This window comes from Abramis brama (assembly GCF_963993115.1).
Source record: "Abramis brama genome assembly, chromosome: 1".
Taxonomy (NCBI): domain Eukaryota; kingdom Metazoa; phylum Chordata; class Actinopteri; order Cypriniformes; family Leuciscidae; genus Abramis; species Abramis brama.
In genome coordinates, this window is record NC_139963.1 from 52,982,265 (window position 1) to 53,004,708 (window position 22,444).

A 22,444-nucleotide genomic window follows, 5' to 3' on the forward strand; every position below is an offset into this window, starting at 1 on the left:
GATTGTAATATTAATTTAGCTTACCTCAAAGTTAATCTAATAAACTGACCCAAATATGAATGTCTAAAAAACTGACCCAAATATGAATCATAATTGGTAATTATGGATTATTATTAATATTTCCCTTTGAGCTAATATCATAGTACATCTGTTAAAGTCTCCCTAACATTGTCAGGGAAGCAGACACACTCTGTCAGTTCAAAGCTAGACTAAAGACACATCTCTTTGACCTAGCATACACATAACACATTATAGACTTCTATAATTCAATGTTAGGCTGCATAGATTAGGTCAGCCGGAACTGGGAACACTTCCCATAAATCCTGATGTACTCGTTGCATCATAAGAAGAATGGCATCTACGCTAATATTTGTCTCTCTGTTTATCCCAAGGTTTACCGCAGTCCACTGTATCCAGGCCGTATCTAGATCTGATGAAGGACAACGCAGTCCTGAAATGTCAACTAGTCTCTCCCCTGTGAAGGCCTCCCGCCTTGCAGATCGTCTAATGCTTAAGGTCTAAGGATCGAGCAGTCACAATGATAAAGGTTCGCGGTCGCAGGCGGTGAGTAAAACTGCTTCAAATGTCTCTGTGTGTTGTTAGCTCGGTTAGCTCAGTTAGCACAGCTTTAGCACACCGCCCACACGGCCCGCCTCCAGACGCTCGTTTTTTTCCGGAAAGACTCGGTACAGCCTATCTTTCTTTTATAAATATAATAAAACTAAAGACTTTTTGGAGATATGAAGGATGCAATACTACTCTATAGGTACTCAAGATTAACAGGAGATTGAGTGAAAATGAGCATTTCACCCCCCCCTTTAAAAGCGCTATATGTAAATGAAGATGACTTGACTTGACTAAATGAGGGCAGACATTGAAACCCTTAACAGTGCACAGTCTAGTGTGCTTTAACCCTCATGTGGTGTTCGCGTCATTTTGACCCGGAGAGAAGATTTTCTTTTTCCCGAAAATACTAGTTTATGTTATCGCTTTGGACTGAAACTTAGTGACTTTTTTAACAAATGGTATAACTACTTCTGAAATGTTTTGTGACAATTTTCTTAATTTTTTAGGGGGAGTTTTGTCACCTTGTCACTCTTGTGGTGTTCCCGGTCAAAAATGACCGGACTACAAAAAATAGCTTATAAATCAGTTGTTATGCTATATTATCACCCAATATTGGATTCAATCTTTTTGTCCACTTGTTCTCTTTCAATTAGGACTGGTTTTATATTTCTATTTGCATCTGATTAATTGTAGGCCTCATTTATTTGAGAGTAGGCATCTAATTTTTTGAGTAAAAAAAACATTATTTTTGAATAATTTTGGAAATTTTAAATAAATTCTGAAGAAAATTGGCACTGTTGATCACACTAGTCTACTTTAATATTTCACCAGGAATTTTGTTTTGAAAAACTTTTATTTTGTACAAAATGGCACATTGTTACTCTTGTGGTGTTCCTGGTCAAAAATGACCGGACTACAATAAATAGCTTATAAATCAATCATTATGCAATATTATCACCCAATATTGGATTCAATCTTTTTGCGAAATAAATAATCATAATATTTTTCAAAACTATTACCTTGATCAACTTAAAATAGGTGTCATTTGAAAGCTTAGAGTCTGAAATTTACAATGAATGTAGGCAATTTGATAAACTCCTAAGTAGTGCTGAGATATTTGCCGATAAAAAAAAAAAATCATAATTTATAAATGACTTTTTTGTATTACATTCAGCAATATGTCAAATACATCATACAGCTCTGATAGTCCTGTGTCATATGTCATTTGAAAGGTCTCAATGAGTAGAATACAACAAGCATAATTGTTTCAGGCTTTTTTACTAAACTTGAGCGAGGTTTTTCTAAAAGAAGCCCTTCAAGAGACCCATGTGTAAACCATGTATGGATGCTGAATTTTAGACACATTTCCGCTCGTAACTTCATGAAACATGCTCCGATTGTGGAAAATGACACATCATTATTTACAGCAGATGCTTACAATTAAAATGAGTCCAAACTCAACATAATCCATCACTCAGAACTAAAGATATTCCTCATGGAGTTCTAACACAAAAAAATATCACAGACGGACAGACTCACGTAGCCAATCAAGGTAGCTTAGACTTGGCCTTTTTACTCGTATCTTCATGAAAATTATATCGATCATGAAAAATGGCACATTGTTATTTACAGCAGGAGCTCACGATTAAAAAGACCCCAAACTCAATATATTTCATCAATCAGATCTAAAGATATTCCTCATGGCGTTCTAACACAGAAAATACCACAGACGCACCTAGCCAAGTATATACTCATGAAGCACTCGCGTTTGGTTTTCGCTCATAACTTCACGAAGCATGCACAGTTCGTAGAAAACTGTACATCATTATTTTCAGCAGACTATCACTATTAAAAAGATCCCAAACTCAGCATAATCCATCACTCAGATCTAAAGATATTCCTAATTGAGTTGTAACACACAAACCCCCAAAAGCGCTCACAGAGCCTTGAATATAGATGTAGCCTAGCACTTATGTCGCGTTTTAACTCATAACTCAATGAAGCATGCATAAATTGTGGAAAATGGCACATCATTATTTACATGAGATTGTTAAGATTAAAAAGAGCCCAAACTCACCATAATCCATCACTCAGATGTTAAGATATTCTTCATGGACTTCTAACACATGTCTCTCCCATTCACTTTCAATGGCCAATTGAAACAGTGGCCCTCAATGGCCCAGTGGAACACCACAAGTGTAACTCTGTGCCATTTTGTACAAAATAAAAGTTTTTCAAAACAAAATTCCTGGTGAAAATTTAAAGTAGACTAGTGTGATCATCAGTGCCAATTTTCTTCAGATTTTATTTAATTTTTCCAAAATTATTTAAAAATATTTTTTTTTTACTCAAAAAATGAGATGCCTACTCTCAAATAAATTAGGCCTACAATTAATCAGATGCAAATAGAAATATAAAACCAGTCCTAATTGGAAGAGAACAAGTGGACAAAAAGATTGAATCCAATATTGGGTGATAATATTGCATAATGAGTGATTTATAAGCTATTTTTTGTAGGCCGGTCATTTTTGACCGGGAACACCACAAGAGTGACAATGTGCCATTTTGTACAAAATAAAAGTTTTTCAAAACAAAATTCCTGGTGAAAAATTAAAGTAGACTAGTGTGATCAACAGTGCCAATTTTCTTCAGATTTAATTCAATATTTCCAAAATTATTCAAAAAAAAAAAAAAAAATTATTTAAAAAATGAGATGCCTACTATCAAATAAATGAGGCCTACGAATAATCAGATGCAAATAGAAATATAAAACCAGTCCTTATTGAAAGAAAACAAGTTGACAAAAAGATTGAATCCAATATTGGATGATAATATTGCATTACGAGTGATTTATAAGCTATTTTTTGTAGGCCGGTCATTTCTGACCGGGAACACCACAAGGGTGACAATGTGCCATTTTGTGCTATATTGTACAAAATAAAAGTTTTTCAAAACAAAATTCCTTGTGAAACATTAAAGTAGACTAGTGTGATCATCAGTGCCAATTTTCTTCAGATTTTATTTAATATTTCCAAAATTATTCAAAAATATTATTTTTTTTACTCAAAAAATGAGATGCCTACTCTCAAATAAATTAGGCCTACAATTAATCAGATGCAAATAGAAATATAAAACCAGTCCTAACTGAAAGAGAACAAGTGGACAAAAAGATTGAATCCAATATTGGGTGATAATATTGCATAATGAGTGATTTATAAGCTATTTTTTGTAGTCCGGTCATTTTTGACTGGGAACACCACAAGAGTGACAATGTGCCATTTTGTACAAAATAAAAGTTTTTCAAAACAAAATTCCTGGTGAAATATTAAAGTAGACTAGTGTGATCAACAGTGCCAATTTTCTTCAGATTTAATTTAATATTTCCAAAATTATTCAAAAATAATGTTTTTTTTTACTCAAAAAATTAGATGCCTACTATCAAATAAATGAGGCCTACAATTAATCAGATGCAAATAGAAATATAAAACCAGTCCTAACTGAAAGAGAACAAGTGGACAAAAAGATTGAATCCAATATTGGGTGATAATATTGCATAACAACTGATTTATAAGCTATTTTTTATAGTTCGGTCATTTTTGACCGGGAACACCACAGGGGAAATTGGGTTGTGAACACCACACAAGGGTTAATACCTTTAAAAACATCCACATTATGACAGACCATTCATTGTTCCCTGAATAAGTAACTTTGATAACTGCATGTTTACAATAAACAAGCCGCTCCTGTAAGGAGCCCTAAATGTAAATGAATTTCTGCTGTGCTACACTAGAGCCTTTGGAGAAACAGAAATGAGTGAAAAAAGCACAGATATTCAATTAAAGCATAGTTACCAGTTAGTTTGTCTTTCCCCAGAGCAATAGTCGCACTGATGTCTGCTGTTTCACCGGCACACTCTTGTCCTGCTGGAGAAAAAGTGAAAGGTCAAAGTGCATCTCCAGGACTGTAGTATGAATCTGCTCGAAATTTGCCATGACAAAGCAACAGCTCAAACATACCATCAGATTCTTTCTTAAGTGAAGATTCTTCAGCATTAGCAGCGCTGGCACTCAATTCTGTAACTTGTCCTGGAAAACCATGATAAATGAATTGTAGTGGCAGAGAATTACTTTTCTCAGATAGAATATTTCATACAGGTTTAATGTTAAAAAAATTCACAGTCGGGCAGTTCCAAAATATATGGTCACATGACAATAAAAGTGGTACAGTTGCCAAGAAAAATGGGGTGGGTCAATTTACCCAATGGCTCATCTTACCCCACTTTCCCCTAATTGGTTCTTTGATGCTCTTGTGGGTCACAAGACAATCATATTCATCTTTTTCTTTCTTCTTGATCTCCACACTCTTCCTCAGCTGATAGGATCCATCATGGTTTGGTCTGATTCCTGAGGATTCAATCTGATCTTCAGGCAGAGATGTGCAATTTTTCCTAATGATCATCATCACGTCTTTGGGGTAGAAGCCGGTGGCCAGACAGGTCAGTTTCAGCTTGGTTTCATCAGTGGATTTCCTTGAAAACATATGAAGCTTTGGAGGAGCTGAAACACAGAAATCAGTTCATCAATCAGTTTAATCAGCTGCTGATCATCAACAAATACAAACACATTCACTGACATGTTTTTCTGAGCTCCTCGTCTCCATATTCTCTGAATTTGTTGAGCCAGTCCACACACTCTTTCTCCAGGTAGCCTTTGGTGTATTGGTTTAGGATCGGCACATTGTCCCACTTTCTCTTGCTTGGTAGAGCTGCGTCAACTGGGGCGACCCATTGAGACTCTTTAATATCAAAAGAAAAGAAGTCCTCTCCGTCATAGCCGTACTCAGAAACACCTTTGGAAAACTTCACTTCATCTCCCTGCTGCTCAACTTCACAACCGTGTCTCCACTGAAGAACATGAAGATCTGAAACAAGAAGAATCAATATGTTTGTAAGATGATAACAATAATAAAACTATAAGCAGGTTAAACGGTATGAATGTTCCTCACCTGATGCATGGTCTCTCATGCGGTCCATCAGAATCTTGATATTGACATTAAACCACTGTTCTTTGCTCTTTCTCGACTGAGTGCCTTTTTCCCAGTAATCCTCCTGCATTTTCTCTTTCATCCAGTGCTGTTTGGGAATCTTTCTCTTTTCTTCACTATTGTAATAGTCGATCTGTCTGTCGTCTAGCAGACCCATAGCAGTGAATTCATAGATGCCCGGCAGATTCACAGGTTTGGACAAAACAGTGTAAATGTAATACAGCGAGTGTCTCTCTACAAGGAAAAGGAAAAAATGGGGTGGGGTGGGGGGTATACAAAAGGGGGGGGGGTTATATAAAAAGTTTTATACAAACTTTTTCTGTATAAAAAAATGTGAATTACTGGAATTTGTCATTAATGTCACAATATCTAAAATAACAGCTGAATTTTTATTTTACAGATATTATTTGTAATTTTACAGTGTTTTGAGTACAATTTAAAATGAAAGAAAATTATCGTAAAAAAATCAGTTATTTTCTGTAAAATTAGGATTTTTTTTTTACAGTGTAACCATCAGTTTGCTATGAGAGATGGAGAGGAGGTGCGCTAAAATAAAACCCAGCCCTCTATTCTATAACTTCCGGTTCACAGAGACATTAAATAGACCTGATCTTTATTCACATTATCAAAATTATCATCAGGTGAAACAGATGATCAAACAATAAATGACTCAGGGGGCTTTCACACTGGCAGTTGTATTGAAAATCGCTAATGTGAAAGCTGTGTAACGACTGAGACAAGTCAGACACAAGTATTTGTTAGAGCTTAACAACTGATATTTAGAACTCACTCTCGGAATCTGAGGCTCATCCCCCAAACAGGGCAAGAAGATCTCAGTTACCCCGGCAACGATCAGATAAGGAGTTTTATGACTTTTAGCAAAGTGGACAGAGCCTCTGCTGCAAGACCCATAGATATTAGAACAGACTCTCCTGCATTCATTTATCGATGGACTGATTAACATTAAATTAACATGCATTCCAGAACATTTTGTGAATGATATACTGTCTTGGGTTGTGTCTTGTAATACTATTATAATACTATTATTTATTTGATACTATATATCTTATTATAGAAACCACAGCCAACGTAACCCCACGCATACCATGTTTGGTCTCTATAAATTGGTACTTTGAAGATCTAAATGATTGTGTACATGATATGCCAGTAGCTGTGCAACATATTAGTATTACAATAATCTTTCTTAGTTTCGCCTTCAGAAACCAATCCAGCGTGCCATTGCAAATGAGCACGCTTAGAACATAGCATCATAAATCTTCTCCACAGAGGAAACTCCCGCCAGAAAGTCCACCCGACTCATTGGTCAAGCAAACCCAGAGAGGTGTGGCCAATCTCAGGCTTTATTAGAGACAGCCCACAGTGACCGCCCTCTTTCTTAGCTCGTCTCATCCAGCTACAACACTGCTTCTGCTGATACTGGGGGGGAACCCCTCCCCCACTGGGGCCCAGGGCCCTGAGCCCAGCAGACTGGAGCACCGCCTGCCATGCTTTCATACTACCAAAGGGAGACAGAAGGCCGTGTCTCCAATCCAGAAAACTGCAACTTTACCATCACTGAATGGACAACGATCAATTCCGGGCGTTCTCGGCACTTCAGGATGCCGTGCCGTCCAGCGTTCCCTCAGCAGGCCAGGGCCGCAGGCTTCGACTCACAACAGCAGTGTTAATTTTGACAGCAAATTTTGATTTAGTTTTAGTCATAGTCTTTTGACTAAAATGACATTTAGTTGTAGTCATATTTTAGTCATCTGAATTGTTTTAGTTTTAGTCTAGTTTTAGTCGATGAAATACAATAAGATTTTAGTCGACTAAATCTACAGTAGATTTAGTCGACTAAAATATAATGGGTTTCAATTTAAATGCATTTATTTAGAATTTCTCTAAAATTTCCAAACCCATACTCCTGGAGAAAACATATATTAACCTGCTAATATGTGATTTTAAAGTTTGAACGTGCAATACAGATACAGATTTAACTACTGTAACTTAAAAAAATATCTTAAAATTAAATAAAACCACTTTTCCTAAAGTAGACAACAGTCTTTTTTTCAATGAATGATATATGAATTCTTTATAACTTCTTGCATAGGCCTACAACATTCTCTATTCTTTCAAGCAGACATATTTATTTGTATGAATTAAATATAATTAATCCTTATTAAAGCTATTAACGAGCAGTGTATGCTTTTCTCTTTTTCTTTTGTTGCTTGATCAATATTAAGGACACAGACCGCATTGTTTTTTACCCACTGTTACTTTAAGACATCGGATCATGTCGAATGACATGCGGATCCAATGCACTGATGCACATGGATACACTCACAACTGTTTAAGACATAACCGACATAATTTACGTGAATACTCTCCAAAACGGACATTTAGACATAATATTTGTGTGTATTTGTCCATTCAGACACAAAAGAGAACTCAATTCTGTACTCGCGCGCTGTATGATGTGAATGGCTGCACGCTTCGGGTCGGGTGTGTGCGCACAGAAAACCTTACCGAATAGAGCTCTTTTTTAGCGTCGTCACTCTTATTCAGATCTTCATGTCTGCTCTACTCATTCTCCCAGACGTTTACATGTTTCAACGTTTTATGAGACATGCAGCGCATGCCAACTCGTGTGTGCCGCTGGGTAGATCACGTCACAGTACAATTGTGCGCATCTAACACAAACGCAGGACATCAGACTGGATCACTTCCCAAATCGTCACTATCTAACATTTTCGTCTAGTTTTTATTCGTTGACGAAAATGTCAATAGATTTTCGTCATAGTTTTTGTCATTCAAAACTAGTTTTTATTTAGAAAAACGTCTCGTTTTCATCATGATCAGCTGATGGTTCTTTTCATAGTTAAATAGATCTTTTCCATAGTTCTATTTCCTGCTTCTGGTTCCACATCACTCACCCCCTTTACTTATGCATGTATGTATGTATGAATGTATGTATGTTTGTTAGTGTTAGTTATGTTTGTGAGTTAGTTAATAAAACTTGTGCACAATATGGATTTGGTTTCTAAGTGTCTCTGCCTGCATACAATGTCCCTTTTACGGTCTTGATCTTGTTACATGCTCTAAGTGCTGTACATGCTAAGAAATAATTATTTTTCGGTGGTCATGATACACTTTTCTTAGAATAAATGGATAATCAAAGAGTTTGTTGGAACTGATAAATTGATTGTAATATTAATTTAGCTTACCTCAAAGTTAATCTAATAAACTGACCCAAATATGAATGTCTAATAAACTGACCCAAATATTCATCATAATTGGTAATTATGGATTATTATTAATATTTCCCCTTTGAGCTAATATCATATTACATCTGTTAAAGTCTCCCTAACATTGTCAGGGAAGCAGACACACTCTGTCAGTTCAAAGCTAGACTAAAGACACATCTCTTTGACCTAGCATACACATAACACATTATAGACTTCTATAATTCAATGTTAGGCTGCATAGATTAGGTCAGCCGGAACTGGGAACACTTCCCATAAATCCTGATGTACTCGTTGCATCATAAGAAGAATGGCATCTACGCTAATATTTGTCTCTCTGTTTATCCCAAGGTTTACCGCAGTCCACTGTATCCAGGCCGTATCTAGATCTGATGAAGGACAACGCAGTCCTGAAATGTCAACTAGTCTCTCCCCTGTGAAGGCCTCCCGCCTTGCAGATCGTCTAATGCTTAAGGATCGAGCAGTCACAATGATAAAGGTTCGCGGTCGCAGGTGACTTTTTTCACAAATGGTATAACTACTTCTGAAATGTTTTGTGACAATTTTCTTAATTTTTTAGGGGGAGTTTTGTCACCTTGTCACTCTTGTGGTGTTCCCGGTCAAAAATGACCGGACTACAAAAAATAGCTTATAAATCAGTTGTTATGCTATATTATCACCCAATATTGGATTCAATCTTTTTGTCCACTTGTTCTCTTTCAATTAGGACTGGTTTTATATTTCTATTTGCATCTGATCAATTGTAGGCCTCATTTATTTGAGAGAAGGCATCTCAATTTTTGAGTAAAAAAAACATTATTTTTGAATAATTTTGGAAATTTTAAATAAATTCTGAAGAAAATTGGCACTGTTGATCACACTAGTCTACTTTAATATTTCACCAGGAATTTTGTTTTGAAAAACTTTTATTTTGTACAAAATGGCACATTGTTACTCTTGTGGTGTTCCTGGTCAAAAATGACCGGACTACAATAAATAGCTTATAAATCAATCATTATGCAATATTATCACCCAATATTGGATTCAATCTTTTTGTCCACTTGTTCTCTTTCAATTAGGACTGGTTTTATATTTCTATTTGCATCTGATCAATTGTAGGCCTCATTTATTTGAGAGAAGGCATCTCAATTTTTGAGTAAAAAAAACATTATTTTTGAATAATTTAGGAAAAATAAAATAAAATCTGAAGAAAATTGGCACTGTTGATCACACTAGTCTACTTTAATTTTTCACCAGGAATTGTGTTTTGAAAAACTTTTATTTTGTACAATATGGCACAGAGTTACACTTATGGTTTTCCACTGGGCCATTAAGGGGCCATTGTGGGCCGTTGTTTCAATGGGCCATTGAAAGTGAATGGGAGAGACCAATGCAACCAATGAATGGAACAACACAAAATATGTATCATTTTAAAGCTTAGAATCTCAGCTTTTTAATCACTTTGATCAACTCCTAACGACTGCTGAGTTATCACTCTAAAACTGAGTGTACCCCCCGCAGGCGCCACCTAGCTGCGAAATAAATAATCATAATATTTTTCAAAACTATTACCTTGATCAACTTAAAATAGGTGTCATTTGAAAGCTTAGAGTCTGAAATTTACAATGAATGTAGCCAATTTGATAAACTCCTAAGTAGTGCTGAGATATTTGCCGATAAAAAAAAAAAAATCATAATTTATAAATGACTTTTTTGTATTACATTCAGCAATATGTCAAATACATCATACAGCTCTGATAGTCCTGTGTCATATGTCATTTGAAAGGTCTCAATGAGTAGAATACAACAAGCATAATTGTTTCAGGCTTTTTTACTAAACTTGAGCGAGGTTTTTCTAAAAGAAGCCCTTCAAGAGACCCATGTGTAAACCATGTATGGATGCTGAATTTTAGACACATTTCCGCTCGTAACTTCATGAAACATGCTCCGATTGTGGAAAATGACACATCATTATTTACAGCAGATGCTTACAATTAAAATGAGTCCAAACTCAACATAATCCATCACTCAGAACTAAAGATATTCCTCATGGAGTTCTAACACAAAAAAATATCACAGACGCACAGACTCACGTAGCCAATCAAGGTAGCTTAGACTTGGCCTTTTTACTCGTATCTTCATGAAAATTATATCGATCATGAAAAATGGCACATTGTTATTTACAGCAGGAGCTCACGATTAAAAAGACCCCAAACTCAATATATTTCATCAATCAGATCTAAAGATATTCCTCATGGCGTTCTAACACAGAAAATACCACAGACGCACCTAGCCAAGTATATACTCATGAAGCACTCGCGTTTGGTTTTCGCTCATAACTTCACGAAGCATGCACAGTTCGTAGAAAACTGTACATCATTATTTTCAGCAGACTATCACTATTAAAAAGATCCCAAACTCAGCATAATCCATCACTCAGATCTAAAGATATTCCTAATTGAGTTGTAACACACAAACCCCCACATGCGCTCACAGAGCCTTGAATATAGATGTAGCCTAGCACTTATGTCGCGTTTTAACTCATAACTCAATGAAGCATGCATAAATTGTGGAAAATGGCACATCATTATTTACATGAGATTGTTAAGATTAAAAAGAGCCCAAACTCACCATAATCCATCACTCAGATGTTAAGATATTCTTCATGGACTTCTAACACATGTCTCTCCCATTCACTTTCAATGGCCAATTGAAACAGTGGCCCTCAATGGCCCAGTGGAACACCACAAGTGTAACTCTGTGCCATTTTGTACAAAATAAAAGTTTTTCAAAACAAAATTCCTGGTGAAAATTTAAAGTAGACTAGTGTGATCATCAGTGCCAATTTTCTTCAGATTTTATTTAATTTTTCCAAAATTATTTAAAAATATTTTTTTTTTACTCAAAAAATGAGATGCCTACTCTCAAATAAATTAGGCCTACAATTAATCAGATGCAAATAGAAATATAAAACCAGTCCTAATTGGAAGAGAACAAGTGGACAAAAAGATTGAATCCAATATTGGGTGATAATATTGCATAATGAGTGATTTATAAGCTATTTTTTGTAGGCCGGTCATTTTTGACCGGGAACACCACAAGAGTGACAATGTGCCATTTTGTACAAAATAAAAGTTTTTCAAAACAAAATTCCTGGTGAAAAATTAAAGTAGACTAGTGTGATCAACAGTGCCAATTTTCTTCAGATTTAATTCAATATTTCCAAAATTATTCAAAAAAAAAAAAAAAAATTATTTAAAAAATGAGATGCCTACTATCAAATAAATGAGGCCTACGAATAATCAGATGCAAATAGAAATATAAAACCAGTCCTTATTGAAAGAAAACAAGTTGACAAAAAGATTGAATCCAATATTGGATGATAATATTGCATTACGAGTGATTTATAAGCTATTTTTTGTAGGCCGGTCATTTCTGACCGGGAACACCACAAGGGTGACAATGTGCCATTTTGTGCTATATTGTACAAAATAAAAGTTTTTCAAAACAAAATTCCTTGTGAAACATTAAAGTAGACTAGTGTGATCATCAGTGCCAATTTTCTTCAGATTTTATTTAATATTTCCAAAATTATTCAAAAATATTATTTTTTTTACTCAAAAAATGAGATGCCTACTCTCAAATAAATTAGGCCTACAATTAATCAGATGCAAATAGAAATATAAAACCAGTCCTAACTGAAAGAGAACAAGTGGACAAAAAGATTGAATCCAATATTGGGTGATAATATTGCATAATGAGTGATTTATAAGCTATTTTTTGTAGTCCGGTCATTTTTGACTGGGAACACCACAAGAGTGACAATGTGCCATTTTGTACAAAATAAAAGTTTTTCAAAACAAAATTCCTGGTGAAATATTAAAGTAGACTAGTGTGATCAACAGTGCCAATTTTCTTCAGATTTAATTTAATATTTCCAAAATTATTCAAAAATAATGTTTTTTTTTACTCAAAAAATTAGATGCCTACTATCAAATAAATGAGGCCTACAATTAATCAGATGCAAATAGAAATATAAAACCAGTCCTAACTGAAAGAGAACAAGTGGACAAAAAGATTGAATCCAATATTGGGTGATAATATTGCATAACAACTGATTTATAAGCTATTTTTTATAGTTCGGTCATTTTTGACCGGGAACACCACAGGGGAAATTGGGTTGTGAACACCACACAAGGGTTAATACCTTTAAAAACATCCACATTATGACAGACCATTCATTGTTCCCTGAATAAGTAACTTTGATAACTGCATGTTTACAATAAACAAGCCGCTCCTGTAAGGAGCCCTAAATGTAAATGAATTTCTGCTGTGCTACACTAGAGCCTTTGGAGAAACAGAAATGAGTGAAAAAAGCACAGATATTCAATTAAAGCATAGTTACCAGTTAGTTTGTCTTTCCCCAGAGCAATAGTCGCACTGATGTCTGCTGTTTCACCGGCACACTCTTGTCCTGCTGGAGAAAAAGTGAAAGGTCAAAGTGCATCTCCAGGACTGTAGTATGAATCTGCTCGAAATTTGCCATGACAAAGCAACAGCTCAAACATACCATCAGATTCTTTCTTAAGTGAAGATTCTTCAGCATTAGCAGCGCTGGCACTCAATTCTGTAACTTGTCCTGGAAAACCATGATAAATGAATTGTAGTGGCAGAGAATTACTTTTCTCAGATAGAATATTTCATACAGGTTTAATGTTAAAAAAATTCACAGTCGGGCAGTTCCAAAATATATGGTCACATGACAATAAAAGTGGTACAGTTGCCAAGAAAAATGGGGTGGGTCAATTTACCCAATGGCTCATCTTACCCCACTTTCCCCTAATTGGTTCTTTGATGCTCTTGTGGGTCACAAGACAATCATATTCATCTTTTTCTTTCTTCTTGATCTCCACACTCTTCCTCAGCTGATAGGATCCATCATGGTTTGGTCTGATTCCTGAGGATTCAATCTGATCTTCAGGCAGAGATGTGCAATTTTTCCTAATGATCATCATCACGTCTTTGGGGTAGAAGCCGGTGGCCAGACAGGTCAGTTTCAGCTTGGTTTCATCAGTGGATTTCCTTGAAAACATATGAAGCTTTGGAGGAGCTGAAACACAGAAATCAGTTCATCAATCAGTTTAATCAGCTGCTGATCATCAACAAATACAAACACATTCACTGACATGTTTTTCTGAGCTCCTCGTCTCCATATTCTCTGAATTTGTTGAGCCAGTCCACACACTCTTTCTCCAGGTAGCCTTTGGTGTATTGGTTTAGGATCGGCACATTGTCCCACTTTCTCTTGCTTGGTAGAGCTGCGTCAACTGGGGCGACCCATTGAGACTCTTTAATATCAAAAGAAAAGAAGTCCTCTCCGTCATAGCCGTACTCAGAAACACCTTTGGAAAACTTCACTTCATCTCCCTGCTGCTCAACTTCACAACCGTGTCTCCACTGAAGAACATGAAGATCTGAAACAAGAAGAATCAATATGTTTGTAAGATGATAACAATAATAAAACTATAAGCAGGTTAAACGGTATGAATGTTCCTCACCTGATGCATGGTCTCTCATGCGGTCCATCAGAATCTTGATATTGACATTAAACCACTGTTCTTTGCTCTTTCTCGACTGAGTGCCTTTTTCCCAGTAATCCTCCTGCATTTTCTCTTTCATCCAGTGCTGTTTGGGAATCTTTCTCTTTTCTTCACTATTGTAATAGTCGATCTGTCTGTCGTCTAGCAGACCCATAGCAGTGAATTCATAGATGCCCGGCAGATTCACAGGTTTGGACAAAACAGTGTAAATGTAATACAGCGAGTGTCTCTCTACAAGGAAAAGGAAAAAATGGGGTGGGGTGGGGGGTATACAAAAGGGGGGGGGGTTATATAAAAAGTTTTATACAAACTTTTTCTGTATAAAAAAATGTGAATTACTGGAATTTGTCATTAATGTCACAATATCTAAAATAACAGCTGAATTTTTATTTTACAGATATTATTTGTAATTTTACAGTGTTTTGAGTACAATTTAAAATGAAAGAAAATTATCGTAAAAAAATCAGTTATTTTCTGTAAAATTAGGATTTTTTTTTTACAGTGTAACCATCAGTTTGCTATGAGAGATGGAGAGGAGGTGCGCTAAAATAAAACCCAGCCCTCTATTCTATAACTTCCGGTTCACAGAGACATTAAATAGACCTGATCTTTATTCACATTATCAAAATTATCATCAGGTGAAACAGATGATCAAACAATAAATGACTCAGGGGGCTTTCACACTGGCAGTTGTATTGAAAATCGCTAATGTGAAAGCTGTGTAACGACTGAGACAAGTCAGACACAAGTATTTGTTAGAGCTTAACAACTGATATTTAGAACTCACTCTCGGAATCTGAGGCTCATCCCCCAAACAGGGCAAGAAGATCTCAGTTACCCCGGCAACGATCAGATAAGGAGTTTTATGACTTTTAGCAAAGTGGACAGAGCCTCTGCTGCAAGACCCATAGATATTAGAACAGACTCTCCTGCATTAATTTATCGATGGACTGATTAACATTAAATTAACATGCATTCCAGAACATTTTGTGAATGATATACTGTCTTGGGTTGTGTCTTGTAATACTATTATAATACTATTATTTATTTGATACTATATATCTTATTATAGAAACCACAGCCAACGTAACCCCACGCATACCATGTTTGGTCTCTATAAATTGGTACTTTGAAGATCTAAATGATTGTGTACATGATATGCCAGTAGCTGTGCAACATATTAGTATTACAATAATCTTTCTTAGTTTCGCCTTCAGAAACCAATCCAGCGTGCCATTGCAAATGAGCACGCTTAGAACATAGCATCATAAATCTTCTCCACAGAGGAAACTCCCGCCAGAAAGTCCACCCGACTCATTGGTCAAGCAAACCCAGAGAGGTGTGGCCAATCTCAGGCTTTATTAGAGACAGCCCACAGTGACCGCCCTCTTTCTTAGCTCGTCTCATCCAGCTACAACACTGCTTCTGCTGATACTGGGGGGGAACCCCTCCCCCACTGGGGCCCAGGGCCCTGAGCCCAGCAGACTGGAGCACCGCCTGCCATGCTTTCATACTACCAAAGGGAGACAGAAGGCCGTGTCTCCAATCCAGAAAACTGCAACTTTACCATCACTGAATGGACAACGATCAATTCCGGGCGTTCTCGGCACTTCAGGATGCCGTGCCGTCCAGCGTTCCCTCAGCAGGCCAGGGCCGCAGGCTTCGACTCACAACAGCAGTGTTAATTTTGACAGCAAATTTTGATTTAGTTTTAGTCATAGTCTTTTGACTAAAATGACATTTAGTTGTAGTCATATTTTAGTCATCTGAATTGTTTTAGTTTTAGTCTAGTTTTAGTCGACGAAATACAATAAGATTTTAGTCGACTAAATCTACAGTAGATTTAGTCGACTAAAATATAATGGGTTTCAATTTAAATGCATTTATTTAGAATTTCTCTAAAATTTCCAAACCCATACTCCCGGAGAAAACATATATTAACCTGCTAATATGTGATTTTAAAGTTTGAACGTGCAATACAGATACAGATTTATCTACTGTAACTTAAAAAAATATCTTAAAATTAAATAAAACCACTTTTCCTAAAGTAGACAACAGTCTTTTTTTCAATGAATGATATATGAATTCTTTATAACTTCTTGCATAGGCCTACATCATTCTCTATTCTTTCAAGCAGACATATTTATTTGTATGAATTAAATATAATTAATCCTTATTAAAGCTATTAACGAGCAGTGTATGCTTTTCTCTTTTTCTTTTGTTGCTTGATCAATATTAAGGACACAGACCGCATTGTTTTTTACCCACTGTCACTTTAAGACATCGGATCATGTCGAATGACATGCGGATCCAATGCACTGATGCACATGGATACACTCACAACTGTTTAAGACATAACCGACATAATTTACGTGAATACTCTCCAAAACGGACATTTAGACATAATATTTGTGTGTATTTGTCCATTCAGACACAAAAGAGAACTCAATTCTGTACTCGCGCGCTGTATGATGTGAATGGCTGCACGCTTCGGGTCGGGTGTGTGCGCACAGAAAACCTTACCGAATAGAGCTCTTTTTTAGCGTCGTCACTCTTATTCAGATCTTCATGTCTGCTCTACTCATTCTCCCAGACGTTTACATGTTTCAACGTTTTATGAGACATGCAGCGCATGCCAACTCGTGTGTGCCGCTGGGTAGATCACGTCACAGTACAATTGTGCGCATCTAACACAAACGCAGGACATCAGACTGGATCACTTCCCAAATCGTCACTATCTAACATTTTCGTCTAGTTTTTATTCGTTGACGAAAATGTCAATAGATTTTCGTCATAGTTTTTGTCATTCAAAACTAGTTTTTATTTAGAAAAACGTCTCGTTTTCATCATGATCAGCTGATGGTTCTTTTCATAGTTAAATAGATCTTTTCCATAGTTCTATTTCCTGCTTCTGGTTCCACATCACTCACCCCCTTTACTTATGCATGTATGTATGTATGAATGTATGTATGTTTGTTAGTGTTAGTTATGTTTGTGAGTTAGTTAATAAAACTTGTGCACAATATGGATTTGGTTTCTAAGTGTCTCTGCCTGCATACAATGTCCCTTTTACGGTCTTGATCTTGTTACATGCTCTAAGTGCTGTACATGCTAAGAAATAATTATTTTTCGGTGGTCATGATACACTTTTCTTAGAATAAATGGATAATCAAAGAGTTTGTTGGAACTGATAAATTGATTGTAATATTAATTTAGCTTACCTCAAAGTTAATCTAATAAACTGACCCAAATATGAATGTCTAATAAACTGACCCAAATATTCATCATAATTGGTAATTATGGATTATTATTAATATTTCCCCTTTGAGCTAATATCATATTACATCTGTTAAAGTCTCCCTAACATTGTCAGGGAAGCAGACACACTCTGTCAGTTCAAAGCTAGACTAAAGACACATCTCTTTGACCTAGCATACACATAACACATTATAGACTTCTATAATTCAATGTTAGGCTGCATAGATTAGGTCAGCCGGAACTGGGAACACTTCCCATAAATCCTGATGTACTCGTTGCATCATAAGAAGAATGGCATCTACGCTAATATTTGTCTCTCTGTTTATCCCAAGGTTTACCGCAGTCCACTGTATCCAGGCCGTATCTAGATCTGATGAAGGACAACGCAGTCCTGAAATGTCAACTAGTCTCTCCCCTGTGAAGGCCTCCCGCCTTGCAGATCGTCTAATGTTTAAGGATCGAGCAGTCACAATGATAAAGGTTCGCGGTCGCAGGCGGTGAGTAAAACTGCTTCAAATGTCTCTGTGTGTTGTTAGCTCGGTTAGCTCAGTTAGCACAGCTTTAGCACACCGCCCACACGGCCCGCCTCCAGACGCTCGTTTTTTTCCGGAAAGACTCGGTACAGCCTATCTTTCTTTTATAAATATAATAAAACTAAAGACTTTTTGGAGATATGAAGGATGCAATACTACTCTATAGGTACTCAAGATTAACAGGAGATTGAGTGAAAATGAGCATTTCACCCCCCCTTTAAAAGCGCTATATGTAAATGAAGATGACTTGACTTGACTAAATGAGGGCAGACATTGAAACCCTTAACAGTGCACAGTCTAGTGTGCTTTAACCCTCATGTGGTGTTCGCGTCATTTTGACCCGGAGAGAAGATTTTCTTTTTCCCGAAAATACTAGTTAATGTTATCGCTTTGGACTGAAACTTAGTGACTTTTTTCACAAATGGTATAACTACTTCTGAAATGTTTTGTGACAATTTTCTTAATTTTTTAGGGGGAGTTTTGTCACCTTGTCACTCTTGTGGTGTTCCCGGTCAAAAATGACCGGACTACAAAAAATAGCTTATAAATCAGTTGTTATGCTATATTATCACCCAATATTGGATTCAATCTTTTTGTCCACTTGTTCTCTTTCAATTAGGACTGGTTTTATATTTCTATTTGCATCTGATCAATTGTAGGCCTCATTTATTTGAGAGAAGGCATCTCAATTTTTGAGTAAAAAAAACATTATTTTTGAATAATTTTGGAAATTTTAAATAAATTCTGAAGAAAATTGGCACTGTTGATCACACTAGTCTACTTTAATATTTCACCAGGAATTTTGTTTTGAAAAACTTTTATTTTGTACAAAATGGCACATTGTTACTCTTGTGGTGTTCCTGGTCAAAAATGACCGGACTACAATAAATAGCTTATAAATCAATCATTATGCAATATTATCACCCAATATTGGATTCAATCTTTTTGTCCACTTGTTCTCTTTCAATTAGGACTGGTTTTATATTTCTATTTGCATCTGATCAATTGTAGGCCTCATTTATTTGAGAGAAGGCATCTCAATTTTTGAGTAAAAAAAACATTATTTTTGAATAATTTAGGAAAAATAAAATAAAATCTGAAGAAAATTGGCACTGTTGATCACACTAGTCTACTTTAATTTTTCACCAGGAATTGTGTTTTGAAAAACTTTTATTTTGTACAATATGGCACAGAGTTACACTTATGGTTTTCCACTGGGCCATTAAGGGGCCATTGTGGGCCGTTGTTTCAATGGGCCATTGAAAGTGAATGGGAGAGACCAATGCAACCAATGAATGGAACAACACAAAATATGTATCATTTTAAAGCTTAGAATCTCAGCTTTTTAATCACTTTGATCAACTCCTAACGACTGCTGAGTTATCACTCTAAAACTGAGTGTACCCCCCGCAGGCGCCACCTAGCTGCGAAATAAATAATCATAATATTTTTCAAAACTATTACCTTGATCAACTTAAAATAGGTGTCATTTGAAAGCTTAGAGTCTGAAATTTACAATGAATGTAGCCAATTTGATAAACTCCTAAGTAGTGCTGAGATATTTGCCGATAAAAAAAAAAAAATCATAATTTATAAATGACTTTTTTGTATTACATTCAGCAATATGTCAAATACATCATACAGCTCTGATAGTCCTGTGTCATATGTCATTTGAAAGGTCTCAATGAGTAGAATACAACAAGCATAATTGTTTCAGGCTTTTTTACTAAACTTGAGCGAGGTTTTTCTAAAAGAAGCCCTTCAAGAGACCCATGTGTAAACCATGTATGGATGCTGAATTTTAGACACATTTCCGCTCGTAACTTCATGAAACATGCTCCGATTGTGGAAAATGACACATCATTATTTACAGCAGATGCTTACAATTAAAATGAGTCCAAACTCAACATAATCCATCACTCAGAACTAAAGATATTCCTCATGGAGTTCTAACACAAAAAAATATCACAGACGCACAGACTCACGTAGCCAATCAAGGTAGCTTAGACTTGGCCTTTTTACTCGTATCTTCATGAAAATTATATCGATCATGAAAAATGGCACATTGTTATTTACAGCAGGAGCTCACGATTAAAAAGACCCCAAACTCAATATATTTCATCAATCAGATCTAAAGATATTCCTCATGGTGTTCTAACACAGAAAATACCACAGACGCACCTAGCCAAGTATATACTCATGAAGCACTCGCGTTTGGTTTTCGCTCATAACTTCACGAAGCATGCACAGTTCGTAGAAAACTGTACATCATTATTTTCAGCAGACTATCACTATTAAAAAGATCCCAAACTCAGCATAATCCATCACTCAGATCTAAAGATATTCCTAATTGAGTTGTAACACACAAACCCCCACATGCGCTCACAGAGCCTTGAATATAGATGTAGCCTAGCACTTATGTCGCGTTTTAACTCATAACTCAATGAAGCATGCATAAATTGTGGAAAATGGCACATCATTATTTACATGAGATTGTTAAGATTAAAAAGAGCCCAAACTCACCATAATCCATCACTCAGATGTTAAGATATTCTTCATGGACTTCTAACACATGTCTCTCCCATTCACTTTCAATGGCCAATTGAAACAGTGGCCCTCAATGGCCCAGTGGAACACCACAAGTGTAACTCTGTGCCATTTTGTACAAAATAAAAGTTTTTCAAAACAAAATTCCTGGTGAAAATTTAAAGTAGACTAGTGTGATCATCAGTGCCAATTTTCTTCAGATTTTATTTAATTTTTCCAAAATTATTTAAAAATATTTTTTTTTTTACTCAAAAAATGAGATGCCTACTCTCAAATAAATTAGGCCTACAATTAATCAGATGCAAATAGAAATATAAAACCAGTCCTAATTGGAAGAGAACAAGTGGACAAAAAGATTGAATCCAATATTGGGTGATAATATTGCATAATGAGTGATTTATAAGCTATTTTTTGTAGGCCGGTCATTTTTGACCGGGAACACCACAAGAGTGACAATGTGCCATTTTGTACAAAATAAAAGTTTTTCAAAACAAAATTCCTGGTGAAAAATTAAAGTAGACTAGTGTGATCAACAGTGCCAATTTTCTTCAGATTTAATTCAATATTTCCAAAATTATTCAAAAAAAAAAAAAAAATTATTTAAAAAATGAGATGCCTACTATCAAATAAATGAGGCCTACGAATAATCAGATGCAAATAGAAATATAAAACCAGTCCTTATTGAAAGAAAACAAGTTGACAAAAAGATTGAATCCAATATTGGATGATAATATTGCATTACGAGTGATTTATAAGCTATTTTTTGTAGGCCGGTCATTTCTGACCGGGAACACCACAAGGGTGACAATGTGCCATTTTGTGCTATATTGTACAAAATAAAAGTTTTTCAAAACAAAATTCCTTGTGAAACATTAAAGTAGACTAGTGTGATCATCAGTGCCAATTTTCTTCAGATTTTATTTAATATTTCCAAAATTATTCAAAAATATTATTTTTTTTACTCAAAAAATGAGATGCCTACTCTCAAATAAATTAGGCCTACAATTAATCAGATGCAAATAGAAATATAAAACCAGTCCTAACTGAAAGAGAACAAGTGGACAAAAAGATTGAATCCAATATTGGGTGATAATATTGCATAATGAGTGATTTATAAGCTATTTTTTGTAGTCCGGTCATTTTTGACTGGGAACACCACAAGAGTGACAATGTGCCATTTTGTACAAAATAAAAGTTTTTCAAAACAAAATTCCTGGTGAAATATTAAAGTAGACTAGTGTGATCAACAGTGCCAATTTTCTTCAGATTTAATTTAATATTTCCAAAATTATTCAAAAATAATGTTTTTTTTTACTCAAAAAATTAGATGCCTACTATCAAATAAATGAGGCCTACAATTAATCAGATGCAAATAGAAATATAAAACCAGTCCTAACTGAAAGAGAACAAGTGGACAAAAAGATTGAATCCAATATTGGGTGATAATATTGCATAACAACTGATTTATAAGCTATTTTTTATAGTTCGGTCATTTTTGACCGGGAACACCACAGGGGAAATTGGGTTGTGAACACCACACAAGGGTTAATACCTTTAAAAACATCCACATTATGACAGACCATTCATTGTTCCCTGAATAAGTAACTTTGATAACTGCATGTTTACAATAAACAAGCCGCTCCTGTAAGGAGCC

At 35.6% G+C, this 22,444-nt stretch overlaps 1 protein-coding gene across 13 annotated transcripts in view; it reads right to left on the bottom strand.

Moving 5' to 3' along the window:
* LOC311080325 (uncharacterized protein) overlaps positions 1-22,444 on the bottom strand; it is a 46,645-nt gene that overhangs the window by 5,246 nt on the left and 18,955 nt on the right. For 9 of the 13 annotated variants that reach the window (XM_084110245.1, XM_084110237.1, XM_084110236.1 and 6 more), the window contains 10 exons: positions 14,411-14,683; positions 14,039-14,326; positions 13,681-13,962; positions 13,423-13,491; positions 13,258-13,329; positions 5,572-5,844; positions 5,200-5,487; positions 4,842-5,123; positions 4,584-4,652; positions 4,419-4,490 (listed from right to left, as the gene is read on the bottom strand). In XM_084110245.1, coding sequence (XP_083966371.1) covers positions 4,419-4,490; positions 4,584-4,652; positions 4,842-5,123; positions 5,200-5,487; positions 5,572-5,844; positions 13,258-13,329; positions 13,423-13,491; positions 13,681-13,962; positions 14,039-14,326; positions 14,411-14,683 — 1,968 coding nt within the window. The remainder of the gene's footprint in view (positions 1-4,418; positions 4,491-4,583; positions 4,653-4,841; positions 5,124-5,199; positions 5,488-5,571; positions 5,845-13,257; positions 13,330-13,422; positions 13,492-13,680; positions 13,963-14,038; positions 14,327-14,410; positions 14,684-22,444) is intronic. The other 4 variants (XM_084110244.1, XM_084110243.1, XM_084110241.1 and 1 more) reach the window with 3 other exon arrangements.